The sequence below is a fragment of the Rosa chinensis genome, chromosome 5 (genome assembly GCF_002994745.2).
Source record: "Rosa chinensis cultivar Old Blush chromosome 5, RchiOBHm-V2, whole genome shotgun sequence".
Lineage (NCBI taxonomy): Eukaryota > Viridiplantae > Streptophyta > Magnoliopsida > Rosales > Rosaceae > Rosa > Rosa chinensis.
Genome location: NC_037092.1, coordinates 5,130,759 through 5,149,736, shown reverse-complemented (window position 1 = coordinate 5,149,736; position 18,978 = coordinate 5,130,759). Strand labels below are relative to the sequence as shown.

The window sequence follows — 18,978 nt, the reverse complement described above, 5'->3', positions numbered from 1 at the left end:
ACCACTTCAAGGCACCAACTAGCAATTGATTAGCACTTGTCTTTTTGACCTTGTTGGTGCAACTAGGTGGTTGTTACCAAATGTTTTTCGCGCCTTTGTTTACCCCGAGTTAAAGAGTGAATCTGGAATTCACATATGATTAGCATGAGTCGATCAAAATCAAGTATTCACATATGATTCACAGGTTGAATAACTCAGTATTCATACATGTTACTTCTCTGCCTAGTCTATAAATTTAACCAATACGTTGCTGAGTAGCGGTAGGGATCCCAATTTCGTGTAGTGCTTGCTTGTGCTTGCACAACCATGATATAAAGTATCAAAGTAACTAACAAACCCAACACCAGTAGAAAAATTTCCACTACATCAATTATAACAAGTGAAAATTGTATTACAAGAGCTGAATTTACATCACTAAGACACTGTGCAGTTCCACCTCGGGTAAAATATCCCTAAAAATTTGATTACCTATGCTCGTATTCCCAATCCTCAGAGATGGACACTGAAAGCAGTATCTAGACGTCAATGGTTAGAGCGCCGTGACTCTGAGCATGCCAAAAGCTGCCCTGGAAGTCATGTTTGGTTTACTTCCGCAGAAAGAAACAGTAATACATTTGTTACATATCCAACCCAAATAAACTCTTTCAACGGTCTTGGAAAGAATGCATCAACCACACACAAAAAAAAAAAGTGGAGTTACATGGCATTGACTTCTAACGTCGTGCAGACGAGGCAAGGGGAAAAATGTTGGATCAATGATTGCGAACACAAAGTCTCAAAATCAAAATCACCTGGCAAGCTGTTGCCTCCCCTGCTTTTTGGAAGAATCTGAAATGAGGATTTTCTCGTCCGCATGGCTTCTTCAGCCAACATGTTGTGAGACAACAACAAGGCTACGGCCATTTGGCATTTCTGAATCTCCACAGCCATCGCCCTTCTCTATAATATGTACTGCATGTCGCGTCAGTAGCTATACCAAAATGGAATGAAAAGGAGGTAGGACTCTCAAGGAACAGGAGGAGCGTTTTTTGGATATCTAGCAGAAGACGGCATCCGCTGCAGAACTTGTGGAGATTCCTGCTTCATGCGTTTGCTTGGCATCCCTTGTAAAGGCCTTTTTATCAATTATCAGAAACACCAAATTAGAAATAGGGAATACACAACATTCCAAGGAAACAAATACCAAGGATCAGACAAGGAAATACTCTGATCTACATGTTATTAGGTCATTCTGCAGAAAAGTCCTTAACGAAAGCATGGAAACTTTTGAAAAAGCTATACCTCCCTCTGTCACATCATTTTGAAATGTCCTCATCTAATTTATTAGAGTCAAGACCTTTCATGTGAAAAAAAATCATACCAAAAAAAGAAAAGGCAAGATGGATGAAATAAACCAGCAAGTGCTTTTGTTTACAAGAGTCCAACCTAGAACATAAAAAAAGAAAAGTCCATTTTCCTCACTGCTGTGAAATATGGACATGAAAAAACCCAAGGACTTGACCTACACCATGACAGCTGAATCAAAAAAGAATGTACTAACTCTTCAAAATGGCGTCTAGTAGCACTCAAGGGTCCTAAATAAAAGAAGCTAACTGGAATTGAGCCATACAGTCCCCATAAGCACAATCATTGCAAGTTCCCACGCCCAGTTGACCAAACCACAGAAAAGGCGGAAAAAAAAATTGCAGAAATTCAGACCTTGGAGAACCTTGACGTTTCTGACCATATAGTGTTGATCTTAGACTTCCAAGGGCCTTTTCAGCAGCCTAAGGAAAAGAAATGCAAGCGGTCAGATATGATTTTGGATAGAACTAAGGCCACAGGAACAGTTTCAAGTACTCAAGAGATGAGATAAATTACCTCCATCTTAGCCTCATCCCAAGTTAAGCCAATCCCCTTCCCCAAGACCTCTCCATCTATTTCAACCTGAAACATGATACCAAGATAATTAGAAAGAAAGAGGAAGAGGAAAGAAAACAAGAAAGATGCCAAGGATACTAGAGGTTGTCCTTTAAATAATACAGCTCCCTAATGTCAATAGATTCAATATCGGCACTTCTAAAAGCACAACCGAAAAATGTAATGGAAGTTGAGTTCCCAAAAGAACAATTCTCAGGGCTCACAAATCATCTTGCTTGAACTAAAAAGAAAATATTCCAGCTCGTTGGCAAAGTATGAATGATGATGCTTCATTATTAGTTCACTACATTCTAGTTCTTTTACTGATTGACAAAGTGAGAGGAGGATGTACTGTTTTTATACAAGAAAAAAGAAACCAAGTGCATGGAAGACTGCTCCATGATTCAAATTAAGGGGACAATATATTGTGATTGAAGTCTTTGTACTATTTTTGTTTATGTAGGTTCTTTTAACATGTAACTGACTTTCTAAGGATCGCCATAACAATTCTCTAATTCAAGAGAATGAACTCGACTTTGCAACAAAAGCAATAGCAAACTTTGTTCAGAAATGTTGTCAATTACAAACCTGTACATGCACTTCATCTTTCTCCATTGAATTAGGTGGTGGAGGCCGTGGTTGAAAAACTACACCAAGACCCTCCATTGTACACTGAAGTGTTATAATACAAACACCGCACATCAATATTCATTTAACATCATTCGGCCACCGCAATAATCAAAGCAATAGGAGAGAGGGAGAGGGTAGAAGAACTAGAATAAATAACCAAGTTTTTGAGTCCTACCAGTTCCTTGAGTGCAGACACTGAACTCACAGACTTCTTAGAGCTTTCCAGCCTAGGGTCTAGAGGCCTAGATGGCTCTGATGAAGTTGAAGATGAAAGAGAGTCCTCTTTTGGAAATGGCTGAGTCCCAAAAGAATTCATATTACCCATAAAACCATTGTTATTAACATTCGAAAACTTGCTTGCATCCCCTTGAATGGGTAGAGAATCAGGCTTGCCGCGGGAAATGTATATATCTGCAAAATCATTGTCCAGGATGGTCATAAATACGAAGAAAGAAAACTAGGAGAAATCAAAATTCCTAGCGTCTAAGAAGAGAACTAAGCAAATATATGTGACGCCAGACATGCACATCATGGATTATCAAGAATGGTAGAGTGCCCTTACTGGCTAACTTTTTTAGAGAACCCTCTGCAGCCTGGAAATGAGCTTCCCTTCTTGTTCTACCAGTTCCTTCACCAATTTTCTCTCCCGCGAACCAAGCCTACAAAAAGCAAGTTTTGATAAACTAGTTAATTGGTTACATTTCTCAGCAAGGAAATAGGCTACTTATAAAGTCAGGAAGAACAATTATGAGAAAAACATGGTGCTTGACCCACAAGGCATTTGAGTTTCATTACTAAGATAATCAGACCACGTATAATTGGCAACACTAGTAATAACAATTCAATATGCCTCCAAAAAAAAAAAAACAGAATGTGACTGCCTATATGAGCTCCCTTGCAACTTTGCCCAGCAAATTATCAATGGGGATGAAAAATTATAGTATTACTAGAAATTGTCTCATCTCTTGCATTACCTTATAGGTCATTGGAAAAAACGGAAAATGAAGTGTATATAGATTATAGATTGTCACAATTTACAGAACTTAATACTACACTGTTTCATTTTTCAAAGACAAGTTAAACCGTTTAATTCTAACATATAGGCATAAGCACATACCCAACAAACAAAGAATCATTAATAGATAAGTTCAAAACTTCATAACACTGAAACGAAGGTAGCAAGTCAAAGAACTGAAAGTACCTCAACATAAAACTGCAGTTCCGTGCTGGGAACCAAAGCTGGCCTGAACTCCACCTATTCGTTTTAGTTAAGGAAAGAGAATAATATAAGATGGAGCACAAGGGCTTAATACAAATAAAAAAATAGCAAACAGTTCTAATTACCTTGGTTCCACACTTCATTGCAATTTCCTGTAAAACTCCAGCAGGAGTTTCTGCATTTGATATAGCTCGTCCAGATTCAAAGTCAAAATCCCTGTTGCTGGAAGATGATCGATTTAAGGGAGGCTCCTCACCTTCAAAAATGCATATATCCATTATATAACACCATTCTCGATAAGATACAATGTGGCTTATATATAAGATAGTTTTCAACAACAAGTTCTGTTGAAGTTCCATACAGATATAATTCAAAGTGAATATATGATACATCAAAACTCTTCTTTAATACACTTTTTTAAATCAGGAAGCAACACTTCACAGAAAACTTCAACCATATGAAGCTCTCGACAAATTAGAAACAGTATACCGCTGCGGGTAAAGTAATTTGAAAGAACATAAGGATTCAGAACAGCAGCCATGATTGAACAAATGCAATCACATAACATATAGAAAAATGTTTTATTTAGAGAAAGACCACTGAGAATCCTCTTGATATTCAATTAACGTACGCCATAGCTCACCTGAGAATGAATGGTAACCAGACATTGCTTGGTTGAATCTCAACCGATCATCTCTATGAAATGCCTGCAAAGAGTAATCTTTTAAGATCAATAATGTCCACAATCATAGAACATCAGACACTGAGCAGAAAACTGAAGGATTGAAGCAAGATCAACACCAAGTGACAATTACTGAATTACCTCTTTTGGCAATCTCTGATTTTCTTGAAGAATTCTATCAGATGGCATAGAACTCTCAACTTTAGGGAAAAAAGCTGAATGATGAGGTCGATGCTTCTCAATCTGCATGGGTTCTGAATTTAAAGGAAGTTCTTTGGGTCCCATCCGACTCAGTTTTCGTGGGCTCATCTCTTCCTCCACTGGAAACCAGCCTGCGCGGGATTGCACCCGTGGGACAGAGACTTGTACTTGGGGTCTTACAGGAAATGGAGGTTCGCTTGGTACAGACTCTCTTGTATCCTGGCCATGCTGCAAAATCAGTAGCCTCCGCCTTGTATCAGGATCTAATTCTGATTCAGGCACCTCCCCTTCCTCTCTAGCAGGAGAACTATGCAAACCTAAATCTGCAGGGCCAACATGACCCAAAGGTTTAACTAGTGAAGCTGACTGAGGGAACTGCACATTATGAAAAGGCATCATTGATGGTTGAACTGTTGGTAGTGAAACTGTGCTGGAAGGAGGCACTGTGTACTGAAGAGAAGCAAGCCTCGGATCAATGTTATTGACTGCTGAAGAGACTGTTGGAGCAGCTGAGGTTGCTTCCTGTGAACAAGATACAAGTAAAAATAAGTTAAAATAAGCTAGCACGTATAGATAGATAAATCTGCGCATATATTCATCCAGAGTGCAGATTCACATCAACGGACATATACTTCCACAATCCAACCACACAAGCAAAAAAGTAAATCCGTTTGATAGATTATGCCAGATTATAAATAAAACAATATACATGAACATGAAACAATCCTTGAATACCTTCAGTCTTCTTTCAACTTCAGCATCTGCCATGCCATCAAAAGGAAGCTGATCTCTGTTTCCATTTGAAGCAGAAGTATCATCCTGAACAGCAAAAAACTATTAATACTAGTAATACGATGAGCAAGGTGCAATGCAGAGTTTACATGAAGCGCGCGCGCACACACACACACACGCACGCACACGCACACACTAAACACACACACACACACACATAATTACAACACAACAGCATGCCAAGAGTATTGTAAAATTGTTCCAACTGACCTCTGAAACTAGAAAATTGCTCACATCAGGAGAAGAGATATCTTTAATATTATCTTCGTAAAAAATTTCAGGAATCTTTTGTAGTAAACTGTCGTCAAATTCTCTGTTAAAAAAAAAAATCCAACAGAACACCGTTATTGAACACATAAGCAGTATATGTCTCCATAAGAATCGTTGGGCTTTATCACTTTCTTACCTAAAAAAGCCACCTCTGACGCTGCAGGCAACATTTCTTGCAACACATAAGACAGGGACAGCATTATTTGCCTGTAGTATTAGAAATTACAATGAGTTCAAGCTTAGGAAAAAAAAATGATGCACATGTAGATTATTTGCAATAAAACAGTTTTAAAGAGCTATAGCCAAATGCAAAGACTTTTACTTCAGCTTGAGGAGCATAGTAAGGTGCAAATGCGGGAACAACATGCACCCGAGGTTGATCTCTGTCATCCCACACTTTCAAGCGATCATCAATCACCAATGCCATCTTAGGATGGCATAAACTTTCTTGGAAGACATTGAACAGTGACTTCCTTAAACCTGTATAACAAATTAAATAAATTATATTTTGCAGGGAAATGGACGAGCTCTTTTAATTATGTAACAAAAATCAGAAATGAATGACACTCACCAGACTTGACACAAACGATGCGGTCCAGTAATTTATTTGCGTTTATCAAATTTGATTCTGGATCGAGAAGCCTCCACATTTCTAAAGCATAATCCCTTTCGGCCATTGTGCAGACATAAACTTCAAAACGCTTGCGCCCTCTTGCAGTCAAGTAGCTCCTAAGATCCTCCCATGCAGGTCTCAACCTCACGAGAACACTTGTATCGCGAATCTAATGAACACCATAAGTTGATGAGCATATAAACTAGCATGCAATAAAAAATTAGAAAACATGACAAAACAAAGAAAGGTGTGTGTGCAATCTAAAGAAACAAAACAGGGGAATGTTGGAAGCACAAAAACACGATATGAGTATAAATCAATGACAAGAAAATCAACTATTGCATCATTTTATGGTTGCTCATAATTTGCAATTCAACAATGAGGGATAAACACAGTCACTAAATATGCTTAAGTGGGAGACTTAGAACTAAAGTCAAATTGATAATTATGTACCTGCGGATTAATGCGGGTCAGGATAATATTTTTCTCCTGCAATCGTATAAGTGGCCGGGTGATAGGTTGATGGTTGTCAGACAAGGCTGGAACAACCTCAGACTGAGTTTTGATCACCCTCCCATTTTCAACAACTTGATCATTTTCAGCATATTGCTTCAGTATAAACTTGTCATCTTGATATCGCTTGATCTCTGCCTGCATACCAGAAATCCTTTGTGGGTCCACCTCGCAGTTTATTTTCCTCTGTAGGCCCTCAATTCGATCCTCAAATGAACGCATTGTATTTGCAACAATAAGCGTTTCATCAAGATCAAATACAATGCCAAGACATCTTAGGTTCAGCATGCCAAGGCAAGAACTGTATAGTCCAGACGATACGTTGAATCCCCAAAAACATGGATGCTGTTTTTCATTATTCCTCGAATACATGGCAACCAAATGCAGCTCCTCCCCTCCTAGGGCCATAACTGCAGTCTGCAGTTACAAAATGGAATCATTGTCAAGGTATGCAAAGACAACCATCCACGGGAATGAAACTTGGTTAAGAAAGGATAAATTTACTGATTACAGAGCAATATCACATCTCATTAAAGAATAGCATTACTGATAGTATGAAGAGAGTACTAATACCAGTACAAGTCAATGAGCACATATCATTTACATGAAAAAAGCCAGAAATCAATGACATGCTTAAGGTTCATAAAGGGCTTTGTACTGCATTCCAAAAGATAATGGTAATAAATACTTCTCAAATATAATTCAAGAATTCATCTCTCAACATAAACTACAGCAACAACAAACGAATATCCAGTTACGTAAACTACACAAATATGCAATCTCATCACATCACAACCCTAAACCCTAAACAGAACAACATTGATCAAGCACACATCAGTAAGACAGCAACAGAAATTAACATGGCATATTCTTAGCATAGCAGAGTCAATTATGCCCAATTTAGCAAGTTGAGGAATATATTTCAGCTTACAATTCTACAAAAACAGAAATTTCAGTTCAGAAACAGTTCCCACAATCTAGTTAAACCTCAGACAGCTGACCTAAATTAGTACAAAAATTTTCTGGGTTTCACTGAAATTCTCAAGAAATCAAGCAAATCTCAAAATGGGTCCCCTGTAAAACTGTCCAGAGTCCATTATCAATGAAAGAGGGTTCATTATGAATCTGAATTACAAGATGGGTTTTCTTTCTTTCTGTTTTTTTCTTGATTATTAAAGTTCTTAGTTCAATTTCAATGGGTGGTTTGTGCTTTATATAATACCTTGTTCTCCATGATACAGGAAGAGTGCAAAAGAAAGAGCGGCGATGTGTCCTGAACAGAAGAAGAAGAAGAAGACTTCGACTCCATTTTGAAGCAAACCCCATTAGAGCTAATGGTGTGAAGCACAGCCACAGGTGGACACCTCTCACTGGATTGCGAAAAATGGCTTATTCTGATTTCCTTCAACTCATCCAAGATTTTCTTGTTGTTCAACTCTTCTGGGTATACCTCTACCTCCCCAAGTAACTCTTCTCCTTTATACACAAGCTTAAGCATTTTCAAAAACCCCCAAAAATCCCCCAAAAAAAAAATTAAAAATCAAATCTTTATTCCCAAACTTCGATTTCTCGTCGGATTTCGATCCACAGAAACCATCGCCGCCGTCAAACACAGCTAATTGTGACTGTAATCCAATAATCCGATTTAGGAAGAAAGAACCCAAAAGAAGATATAAAAAAAATTAGGGTTAATTTCAAGTAGAAGATGTTAGATCCGTGATTGATGAATACCCCCAATAAGTTTTTTTGTTTCCAAATCGAATCGGTGCTTATATCTGTGGTGCTGAGAGAGCTAGCTAGGTTTTTTTGTTTTTTGTTTTTTCTTTTTTTGGTGATGATGAATTGATGATGATGAAGAACAGAGAAGTCGTCAAGAGAAGAAACCCTAGATCCGGATAGCGAAAGGTCAAAATAGCACTGCAATTCATAAGTCAGATAGTAATAATATTTATAAAAGAAAATATGGCTTGGGGTTTTTAATTTATAAAAAAATTAGCAGACCCTTGGCTGTCATGGGCCATTTTCTTAATTTGCAGGATTTCTGATGCTATAAATAAATGTAACGAACTTGCTCGGGTCTGTTATAACACGATTCAGAAAACTGACGTGCACCGACATAATCGGACAATTGGATAATATAAATTGTCATTTTTAGTTATTTTAATAAATAGTTGATCACAATTTGTAACTCACAAGTGCCAAAGCTGTTATTGTATATTAAGTGTTAGTTCACTTGCGATACTCATGCAGAAAAGAATTTTGTTATTTTTTTGGTACAAAAAGAAAAAAAGAAATTGGTTGTTGCTATAAAGAATTTTGATTGGGCCATTTTCTTAATTTGCAAAAATTGTGTTTCTATAAAATGTTGATAAGAGAATGGGGAATAGATCAAAAGCACTTGATGTACACTAGCATCAACAGAAATTGATGAGTAAGTAACATCAAATGTAGTTTTTTATTATTTTGGTGAAATATTGACGGTGAATATCATGGCTTAGGTGTTTGTCATGCACTGTCCGATGCATAGAAAAATTTTTGTTTTGATATCTAACATAAGTACATAACGAATTTGCTCAACGATGATGATAATAATACTATTATATATAAGAGATTTAAAGCACCAACATGCACTTATATCAATATTTGATAAAATTAAATATATATTTTTTATTATTAAACAATCGTAACTATATCAGGGGAAAAAATTCACCTAATATCAGTCATATACTCATATGTGTTGATTCAGTGCACTATTCATGTATAAAATAATTTTTCATTATTACACGGGTCGGGGGTAACCGGACGTGTTTGAATTTTAAAATATTTTTGGGGCAATTTTGTGAAATTGGGAAAGTTATGGGGCGGTTTGGAGACTGAGAGAAGCAGTAAATTGCATATGGGGACAGGTTACAGTGTATATGGCATGAAGGTTTCATTTGCCTTCGTCTGGTTTTGTATATGTCAAAGTGTAAATTTAGGAGGGTTACAAAATTGGTAAAAGACATATGTCCATGAAATTGATTATTTTTAGTGAAGATTGAAGAATATTAACAATTTAGACCTGCAATTGAAGATTTTTTTAGTTTTTTTTTAGTTTTTCAGTAATAAAGTGTATGGTCCTTGCATTTTTAATGAAAAATTTTAATGACCTTTACAATACTATGTATTTAGTAAATGCTGAATTCGAATGAATTTACGAATTGTTCCGTATTCAGATGTATTGTTACATTATTCGTGTGTGAAAACTTTTAGAGCAAGAAAATGTGATATAAGAAGAAAATTGTTAAAACTCAATCTTTTTTATCGTTCGATAGATAATATGGCAATAAAAAGAAATGAGACAGGGTTAAACTTGTCCACATTATTCTCCTCCTGCCAAATTTCATCCCGCCTAAATATTTATCCTAACTAGATTCTATGTATAGGATTCCTAGTTCTCATGGGACAGGATTGATAAGAATGGGTTACTTTTGTCCGCCATGTACTCGCCCCCTAAAAATAACACACTAACCATATTCCACATTTGGAACTCCTTATTCTTATACAGTAAGACGAATCCGAGTAGAATTTTCCCTTGCTATCCTCACCCATCTTTATTCCTTTCCTTTGATTTCTCATTAGAGTTCGATCCACATAAATCATTACTGTTGTCAAACAGAGCTCCGTAATCCGATTTAATAAGAAAGCCTTAAAAAAAAAAAAAAAGGGTTATTAGGATGTTAGATCCTGTTAATGCTTAAGATTTAGCGATAGCTAAACTTTGGTTAACGCTGGTCCAATGGGCGGACCGCTAATTCTATGATTTGATGATTTCCGCTACCTGTCAAATAAAATACAAATGGCGTCAAAGGGAGACCGCGTTGGGCGGTCTTCTCTTCTCTGATGCCTAAGTTAGTCAATGTATTTATATTGACAAAGTAACAGTAGGTAAGTAGTAAATGCGTAATTAATGAGGAGAAAACCTTTTATAGGTGAGGAGGGAGCTGATCTTCTCCATGTTTTTGATGTGGGACTGACATGCTTCAGTCCCCAGCTTTTGATGTTATCTTGGCGCGGTGCGTCAGCGGTGATCTGGGGGTAAGCCGGGGCTCAGGCGGTAGCCTGCTTGGCTGTGTTCCCGTAGGTCACTCCTTTGGCGAGAGTTGGTACTGCTAACAGTAGCATGAGCGTGGCTCATTATAGCTAATTATGCTTGCAAATGCCTATGTAAGTACAGATCCATGATTGATGAATCCCCCAATAAATTTTAAGTTTCCACATTTTCTTAATTTGCCGAATTTCTAATGCTATAAATAGGAATATAATATCTAACATAATAAATTTATTCAGAGTATCGACATATATTTGCACAATTAAAAATGAACAACTAAAGATATCAAGGGCACTCTTGGTTAATTTTAAAAAAAAAAAAAAAAAAAAAAACTCGCTGACATCACCGATACTTGTTACTTGCACATGAAAATTTTCAAATCTGCTCTAGTCTATTATATTTATGATTAAATTCAGTTTACCCCCTGAGGTTTGGGGATAATTTCATGTTAGTCCATATCCTCTCAATTTAAGCAGTTTACCCCTCGAGCTTTCCAATTTTCATCAACCGTGTCCATTCCGTCCAATTTGGAGGTTAAGTTTGACAAAAAAAACCCACTTTAAGGGTTAAAATTGTCATTTCAAGAAAAAAAAAATTTCTCTCTCATTGAAGAAGAAAAAGAAGAATAATTTTTTTTTCTAAATTCTTTCTCATTGAAGAAGAAGAAGAATTTTTTTTTAAATTGTCATTTCAAGGAAAGAAAAAACACCATGACAAAAAAATTCTTCTTCTTTTTTTTGTCATGGCTTTTTTTATTTTTTTATTTCTCTCTCATTGAAGAAGAAGATTTTTTTTTTTTAATTCTCTCTCATTGAAGAAGAAGAAGATTTTTTTTTTGTCATGTTTTTTTTTTAATTCTCTCTTATTGAAGAAGAAGAATTTTTTTTTGGTCATGGTTTTTTTTATAAAAAAAAATTCTCTTCTTCTTCAATGAGAGAGAATTAAAAAAAAAAAATTGTCATGGTGTTTTTTTCCTTGAAATGACAATTAAAAAAAAAAATCTTCTTCTTCTTCTTCAATGAGAGAGAAATAAATAAAAAAAGAAGAATTTTTTTTGTCATGGAGTTTTTTTTTCCTTGAAATGACAATTTTAGCCCTTAGAGTGACCTTTTTTTTTTCAGACTTAATGTCCAAATTAGAAGGAATGGACACGGTTGAGGAGAATTGAAAAGCTCGAGGGGTAAACTGATTAAATTAAGAGGATAGGGACTAACATGAAACTACCCCCAAACCTCAGGGGGCTAAACTGAATTTAATCCTTATTTTTATTACACAAGTATGGGATAACGTGACGTGTTTAAAAGATTTTTGGGACAGTTTTGGGAAAATTATGGAGGGGTTTGGAGTTTGAGAGTGGTGGTACGTGGCGGGTGGGGATTGGGTAGTGGTTTTGGCTGTGGTTTGAGATATTGATAATTTTTGACCTCTCGCATGGAGGTTTCATTTGCCTTCTAGTGGTTTGTACTAGTCAAAACTCAAAAGTGTACATTTAGGAGGGGTTTTTTTTTTTTTTGATACAGTACATATAGGAGGGGTTACAAAATTGGTAAAAATTAATATTTTCATGAAATGGATCACTTTTGGTCAAGAATATTAATAAAGCACTTGGAATTGATAAGTTTTATTTATTTTTTCAATAATTGAGTAATACAGTGTTGTGGGTCACTTTATGTTGCTATATATTATGATCCTGGTAGTAAGTAAAGGTTAAATGTAATTCACCCATCAGAGTTACTTGTAATTGTAAATGTATGTTTGTAACAGACTAACAATCAAGGGCGGAGCCACGTTGGGGCACGATGGGTCCCGTGCCCTAGTAAATATAATTATAAAAGTTTGCTAAATAGCAGCGGTAGCTATCTTGCTGCACTAGTAGAGGCTTTCCTGCATGTGAACTTGGTCTCAGATTCGAGCTATGTTACCAACAATGCACTTTTTTTTCTATAAATTTTGTTTTTAACAATAATACTATTCTTTCTTCTCAACAAAAAACCATTAACAATTCTTTGTTATGATTTTAAAATTCAAAGATAAATCATATTTCCATCATGAAATATTGTCCAAAATTTAAAAACTATAAGTTTGATTATTATTACTCTTTGAAAATGATGTGAAGCATGAATATATATTGCTACGTCCACCTACACTTCACCAGTTCAACCCACGTACTCCCACCTACTAGCTCCAGATCTGAACAATTTACAGTGGCCACTAAATTATACATGGTTAAAAGATAAAATGCAAGACGAGATTTCAAGAACTATATACATTAATAATAACCTGAAAATTAAACTTGTGTGAAAATTGAAAGGAAAAAAAAAACTTCATTATTTATGGGCTGTCTTTTCTTTTTTGATTTATTTATACTAACAGGGCTCATCCATTATATATGTGACTGTGTGGAGAGAAATTAAAGGTAGGAGAGATTCTTCTGTAGGGTAACCGTATCACGTGGAGGTAGGGCTGCCCAATCAGGATATGACAAGGGAGTGTTTTGGGTATATTGTTTTATTAAAAGAGAGATAATTTTGAAATACACAAAGTTCTTTCTTAATTTTGATTGGGCTGCCCTACCGCCACGTGATAGGGCAATCCCTATCTAAGAATTTCTCGGTAGGTAGTAGAGAAACTTCTCGAACAATTACCATATTTTCTACTTTTTTCAATTCTTTTGTTTTCTATAAATTACCATATTATCTCTATTGATTAATTATATTTCACAGTTTTTTAATCAATAAAGGTTAAATTGGTAAAAAAAATTAGTTTTGGAGAGCAAACTCTCTTCTCTTAATAAGAGTATAGATATCCTTTCAAAAAAAAAAAGAGTATAGATATTAGGGCATCTCCAACAGACTAGCTATTTCAACAAAAAGTTATAAATTTGGTTAATTTGAGATAGTTTACCACTCCAGCAGAATAGCTATATGAAAGTCAAATTTGGCTTTTGCTAAAATCTCTAGCTAAATTTAGCTAGGGAGGAGAGAGAAAATAGCAAAAAGCTAAACACTCCACGTTCAATTTTTTTAGTTTAGCTAACACTGCTGGAGGAAAAGCTAGAAATTTACTACCTAAATTTAACTTTTAGATGATTTAGCTAAAAAAATAGCTTTTACTGTTGGAGACGCTCTTAGCCCCTTAACATGTGCTCCGTATATGTCAATTGGTTTTTATTTTTTAAAATTACTGCAATTTCTGTCATGATTTTGGGAAAACTTCTCCTTTTTTCAAGGAAAGTATTACAATTTTTTCATATTTGAATAGTCTATTGACTATCTTATCCTCATATATAAATAATTTATTTATTAAGATCTATATTTTGTAGGGGCATAAATGGTAGTTCAAAATTGTAACAATTACCTTAAGAATTATTATTATTATTATTTTTTGAATCGAAATAGGTCATGGAATATTATAATTCAACGGGCAGTACCAGAAACTACACATCCCTAAGGGGCTGACAGAAAGAGTCATCCCTTTCCCCTAGCTGATAAAAAAGAGGACACATCTCTTGCACACTTGGGACCAAAGATGACACACCTAGCTGATCAAAAAGATGCCAAAGACCAATTATTCAGCAATTCTTGACTCCATTCAATCATCTTCATCCTATCAAAGATCCATTTTCTCTCTAGAGAAGACATCACCATTTCCACCACAAAAACTACCATCTCCACCTCTAAAACCTCCATTTTCCACCACTACATCCTCCATTTTCTCCACCACTCAACACCACAACTCACCTTAGAGATACCAAATTTCACTTTTCTTACCAATATCAAGAGCTTGGAGAGCAAGGAGAAGGAGGTGACTACCACCACATCATGTTCTTAGAGACCCATCTCCACCACCTCTTCCGGCATCATCAATAGTCACCCTTTACTCCCTATCTCTTTATGTATTTGATGTTTAATAAAATGTTGAAGCTTGTGTATCCAGCTATGTGTGAGTAGTGAACTAGTTGGGGCTAGGGTTGAAAGCCCTAGCCAAACTTGCTTGGATTGATGCATTTGTTTATAAATTGATGCAAATACATGTTGTCATTCTCACGTACTAAGTCAATAGTTGAATGCATTACTTAGACCTAATCAATTTGAGTTATGTGTTTGCCATGACATGAAGTTTTTCCTAGAGATTGATTACCTTTAGGCTAAAAGGGAGCATGAAAGCACACCATGTGTGCATGTGAGGATAGTGAGCTAAAATCACCTAGAGATAGGATTGGTTTGCTTGCTTGGTTACCTAAACTCTAAGCTTTATGCATTTAGGGGCAAAGGATTGAGACCTATCCGGTAATTGAATTTGTCCCTAGGTAGTTAGCTCTAGACTTATCCGGTTAGAGTTAATAAAATGAAAGGGGTTTAAGCCTTAGTAGTCCTATCCGGATGCTAAGAGGGTAGTTGGACAATTAGCTTTGCATCATTCATATTCAATTGCTTTAATACTTGCAAGGGAGGCAAAAAGTGAAACCCGATGCCCTAACTCCCGTCCATTTGATAACAACTTGTTTAGTTTAGCTTAGTTTATATTACTTGCTTTCATTGTTTCAATTTGAATAGAAACCAATTTCAAAATCAAAATCAAATCTCTACACACCATCTTGCACATACTCACCATGAACTTTGGTTCACTTGTGAACCTTTGTTTGTGATTGTACATTTGCATATTCTTCTAGTTTTTCCTTAGGTTTTCCCTAGCTAGGAAAGGATTTACCAATCCTCGTGGGTTCGACATCCTTACTTAATCCCCTATTCTATAACTTGTACCTCTTGCACTTGAGGGTGGCTTTAATGCTAACAATATGACCATGGCTAGTGGCTTTGGTAAAGTGGTTCAGAGTGCAAGTCTGTGGTCTGGCGGTGGCATGAACTGATCAATATATAGAAGAAATTGTGATAATCCACATCATGCACCAAAATGGATTGTGCAAAGGTAATCTTTTATCCACAAAAGAAGTACATCTAATAGTACTCTCCTAGCAATATACAAAAAGTCAGGTTTTAATTGTGAATCAGATGTGGTCAACTTTTGGCCAGAATGTCCGTTTGAGACGCATGATACCTTTCCAGAATAGGAACGACGAGATCTTCAAGACTCACATAAGTGAGCCCTATCAGATTTAGGCCAAAATATATCATCTGTTCAAGTAAATCCAGAATATGTGTCTGGCCCAAATTAGAGGTTACTTGCTCTAGTTGAAATAGGGTTTATATTAGAGATATTCTCGGAGAATCTTAGGAGATATCCAATCAATGTACGATTATGTTTCCATGTACAACTCTATCTATATATTTGTAATCCTCTATATAAAGAGGTCTGTATTATCAATGAATGTACGACTCAATTATCTCCCAATTCAGTTTTCCTTAAACACGTTATCAGCACGAAGCCCTAACCCTGAAACAAATAGCCAAACCCTGATTCAAGAAACTAAAAACCTTGAATCCGAATACAAAACCTTGAAGATTTTTCTACCTCCACCTCACACCTTGAAGAACTTGATTCCAGGAGTCCAGAACCGGCTGTGGAACCCTAAGAACAGGCCAGAAACCTACCGAACCAGCCACCGAAAGCTCCATACAACTCACAGCAAATATTCCACCGGTTCACCATCTTCCAGACCTCTAATTTCCACCAAATTTTGGTAGAAGAAGCCCATTGATATGAAGTTTCAGGAACCGGAAGAAAAAGTCCAAAAACCGGCCTAAAATGAAGTGAACCGGCCTCCTGAGCAGCTGCACCTTGAACCGGCAGAAAAGAAAGAAGAAGAAAACAAGAGAAGAAAGGAAGGCCCAACCCAGAAGAAAAAGGAACAGGCCCAGAAGCCCACTGACCTAAGCCCAGAAGCCCGCTGACATCAGCCCTAGGACCCGCGCCACGTTAGCACTGCCATGTCAGCACAGGACCCACTGCCACGTCAGCCCTCAGGTCAACCCCCGATCAACAACTTTTCTGGCCATTTTCCGGTTAAATTTTCCGGCAACCTATTTCGAGGTATTTTTTACTAAACGTTCCCCTTTTTTTAGAGTTTTTAAATTCAATTTCTCTTCTTTTTCGGGGACTTGCAACCTCCCTTCTTCTACCCCCTTTTCTTTATCATAGGGGAGACCAAATTAAGCCTAACTATGGGGGTTCGTGCTCACTCCAAGCTTGGAGCTTGTAGAGTTCTCCAAACTTAGAGTTTGTTAAGATAAAATGATAGACCGCAAACATCAATGTTTCGATCTAATCCAACCCCTCTTGGAAGTGACTACGCTCGGAAATTCCTAATTTCTTAGAAGAGACTACGCTCAGAAATTTTATTTGTTTTCGTGGTAGCCTTTTTCGCTCCAAAACTAACCCTAATTTCTTATTCTCTTTCAGGATGAGTAACATGAACAAATTGGACTTTGCTCTATTGGGAACAACTGGCTCTGAATATCACAGGTGGGTTCGTGATATCCGCCAGCATCTCAAGGCTAATGGAATCTTGGATACGATTCTCAAGCCTAGCCAGGATGTGCTAACTGTTGAGCAAGCTCAAGCTTTGGAAGCAAATAGAGCAGCCTTAGAGGCAAATAAGGCGAAAGTCATCATCCTAATGACTCATCATATGGACGATTCACTCCAGTACGAGTGTATGAATGAAGAAGACCCCAGAAGGCTGTGGGTCTCACTCGAAGATAAATTTGGCAACGTCCGTGACTCCCTGCTTCCTGACCTATAAATGAGATGGCATAGCCTCCGCTTCTGTGATTTCAAGTTAGTTCTTGACTACAACTCGGAAGCACTTCGCATTAAATCCTTAATGGAATTCTGTGGTAAAGAGATCACAAATGTGATGTTGATTGAGAAGACTCTCTCTACTTTCCTCATCTCTGCATTGATGGTTGCTAAGAACTATCGAATCGATGTTACTGCAAGACGAATCACAAGGTTTCATGAGCTCATTGGAGCTATGAATGTCGCTGAAAAGCATGACAACATCCTTGTGAAGAACTATAATTCAAGATCCGTAGGAACAGAGCATATTCCGGAATCCAATTATAGTCGCGCCCCAAAGAGAGGGCGCCAAGAGCGAAACTCTAATCTTAGGAATACATTTAGACGTTCTGGTCCATATAATTGCTCTACTTGGGAAGGTAATCACCAAAATAGGCGAACACGGAGCCGAATAGGTCAAGTGGAAAGAGAGAGGGAGGCAATGCCTCTGGCCATGTTGGTGGGGCCACCAACACTAAGAGCCATCTAAATGACGCTTTCAAAGCGCCTCAATCAATGGAGTTTGAGCAAAGAGATGTATGTTCTCGATGTGGAGTGTCTGATCATTGGACACACATTCGTAGAGCTCGTGAAGAAATTGTCACCGCCTACAAAACATATTGTGAAGCAAGAGAAGCTCACTATATGGAACAAGAAGATTAAGAAGATGATCTAGAGTGAAGGGTTGAAGACTACAAATCTGGCTGGGATCAATAGATCGCCAATTCTGTTTAAGTCTTTATTTTTACAAGAGATGTAATAGGAAATTGTCATATATCTTTGCAGTAAATGCCAATGGTTTAGTTTTTCTTCAAAGTAGGCTCACTCAAAGCAAGTGTGATGTCTAGGAAGGTTATGAGATTAGTGGTACTTAAGCGAGCCTTGCTCCACCGACATTTCTCTACTCACCTAGTCACATTTATTTTGGAATTATCGAAAGAAGTTAGACGACTACCATTGTTTTGCATTAACTATCATTTTGGATTAGATTTTGTTTAGTCAAAGAGACAATGATGTAACTTCATTGGCTTATGAATAAAATTTCGAGTTCTTTATGACTCCATTTTGATTATGAGCATATGACTTTTGTGACTACGATGGCTGGGCCATTAATATTAATTCAAGGACATGGAATAGCTCAAGTTCCACTTGCCAAATGGCACCTTAATTACTGTCACAGAAACTTTCTACGCTCCTAGGGCCAATCGCACCTATGAATAGCCAAGGGATTCCATGCGAAAATATATGTAGAGAACGAAAATGGGTTCCTTTGCAATACCTCTAATGATTGCGAACAAAGGCGCATCTTAGAGAAGTTTATGTGTCTCTCT

At 36.9% G+C, this 18,978-nt stretch overlaps 1 protein-coding gene across 1 annotated transcript; it reads right to left on the bottom strand.

Annotated features, from left to right (window-relative positions):
• Positions 1 to 346: 346 nt before the first annotated feature.
• Positions 347 to 8,747, bottom strand: LOC112164780 (RNA polymerase II C-terminal domain phosphatase-like 1). The gene is made up of 17 exons (XM_024301086.2): positions 8,042 to 8,747; positions 6,760 to 7,236; positions 6,265 to 6,475; positions 6,016 to 6,173; positions 5,830 to 5,900; positions 5,634 to 5,736; positions 5,367 to 5,450; positions 4,572 to 5,153; positions 4,392 to 4,455; positions 3,874 to 4,004; positions 3,731 to 3,784; positions 3,092 to 3,188; positions 2,705 to 2,940; positions 2,488 to 2,571; positions 1,861 to 1,926; positions 1,699 to 1,766; positions 347 to 1,114 (listed from the first exon to the last, which is right to left on the bottom strand). The coding sequence occupies exons 1-17, from the start codon at positions 8,315 to 8,317 to the stop codon at positions 1,006 to 1,008; spliced, it is 2,871 nt and encodes a 956-aa protein (XP_024156854.1). The 5' UTR covers positions 8,318 to 8,747; the 3' UTR covers positions 347 to 1,005.
• Positions 8,748 to 18,978: the final 10,231 nt, after the last annotated feature.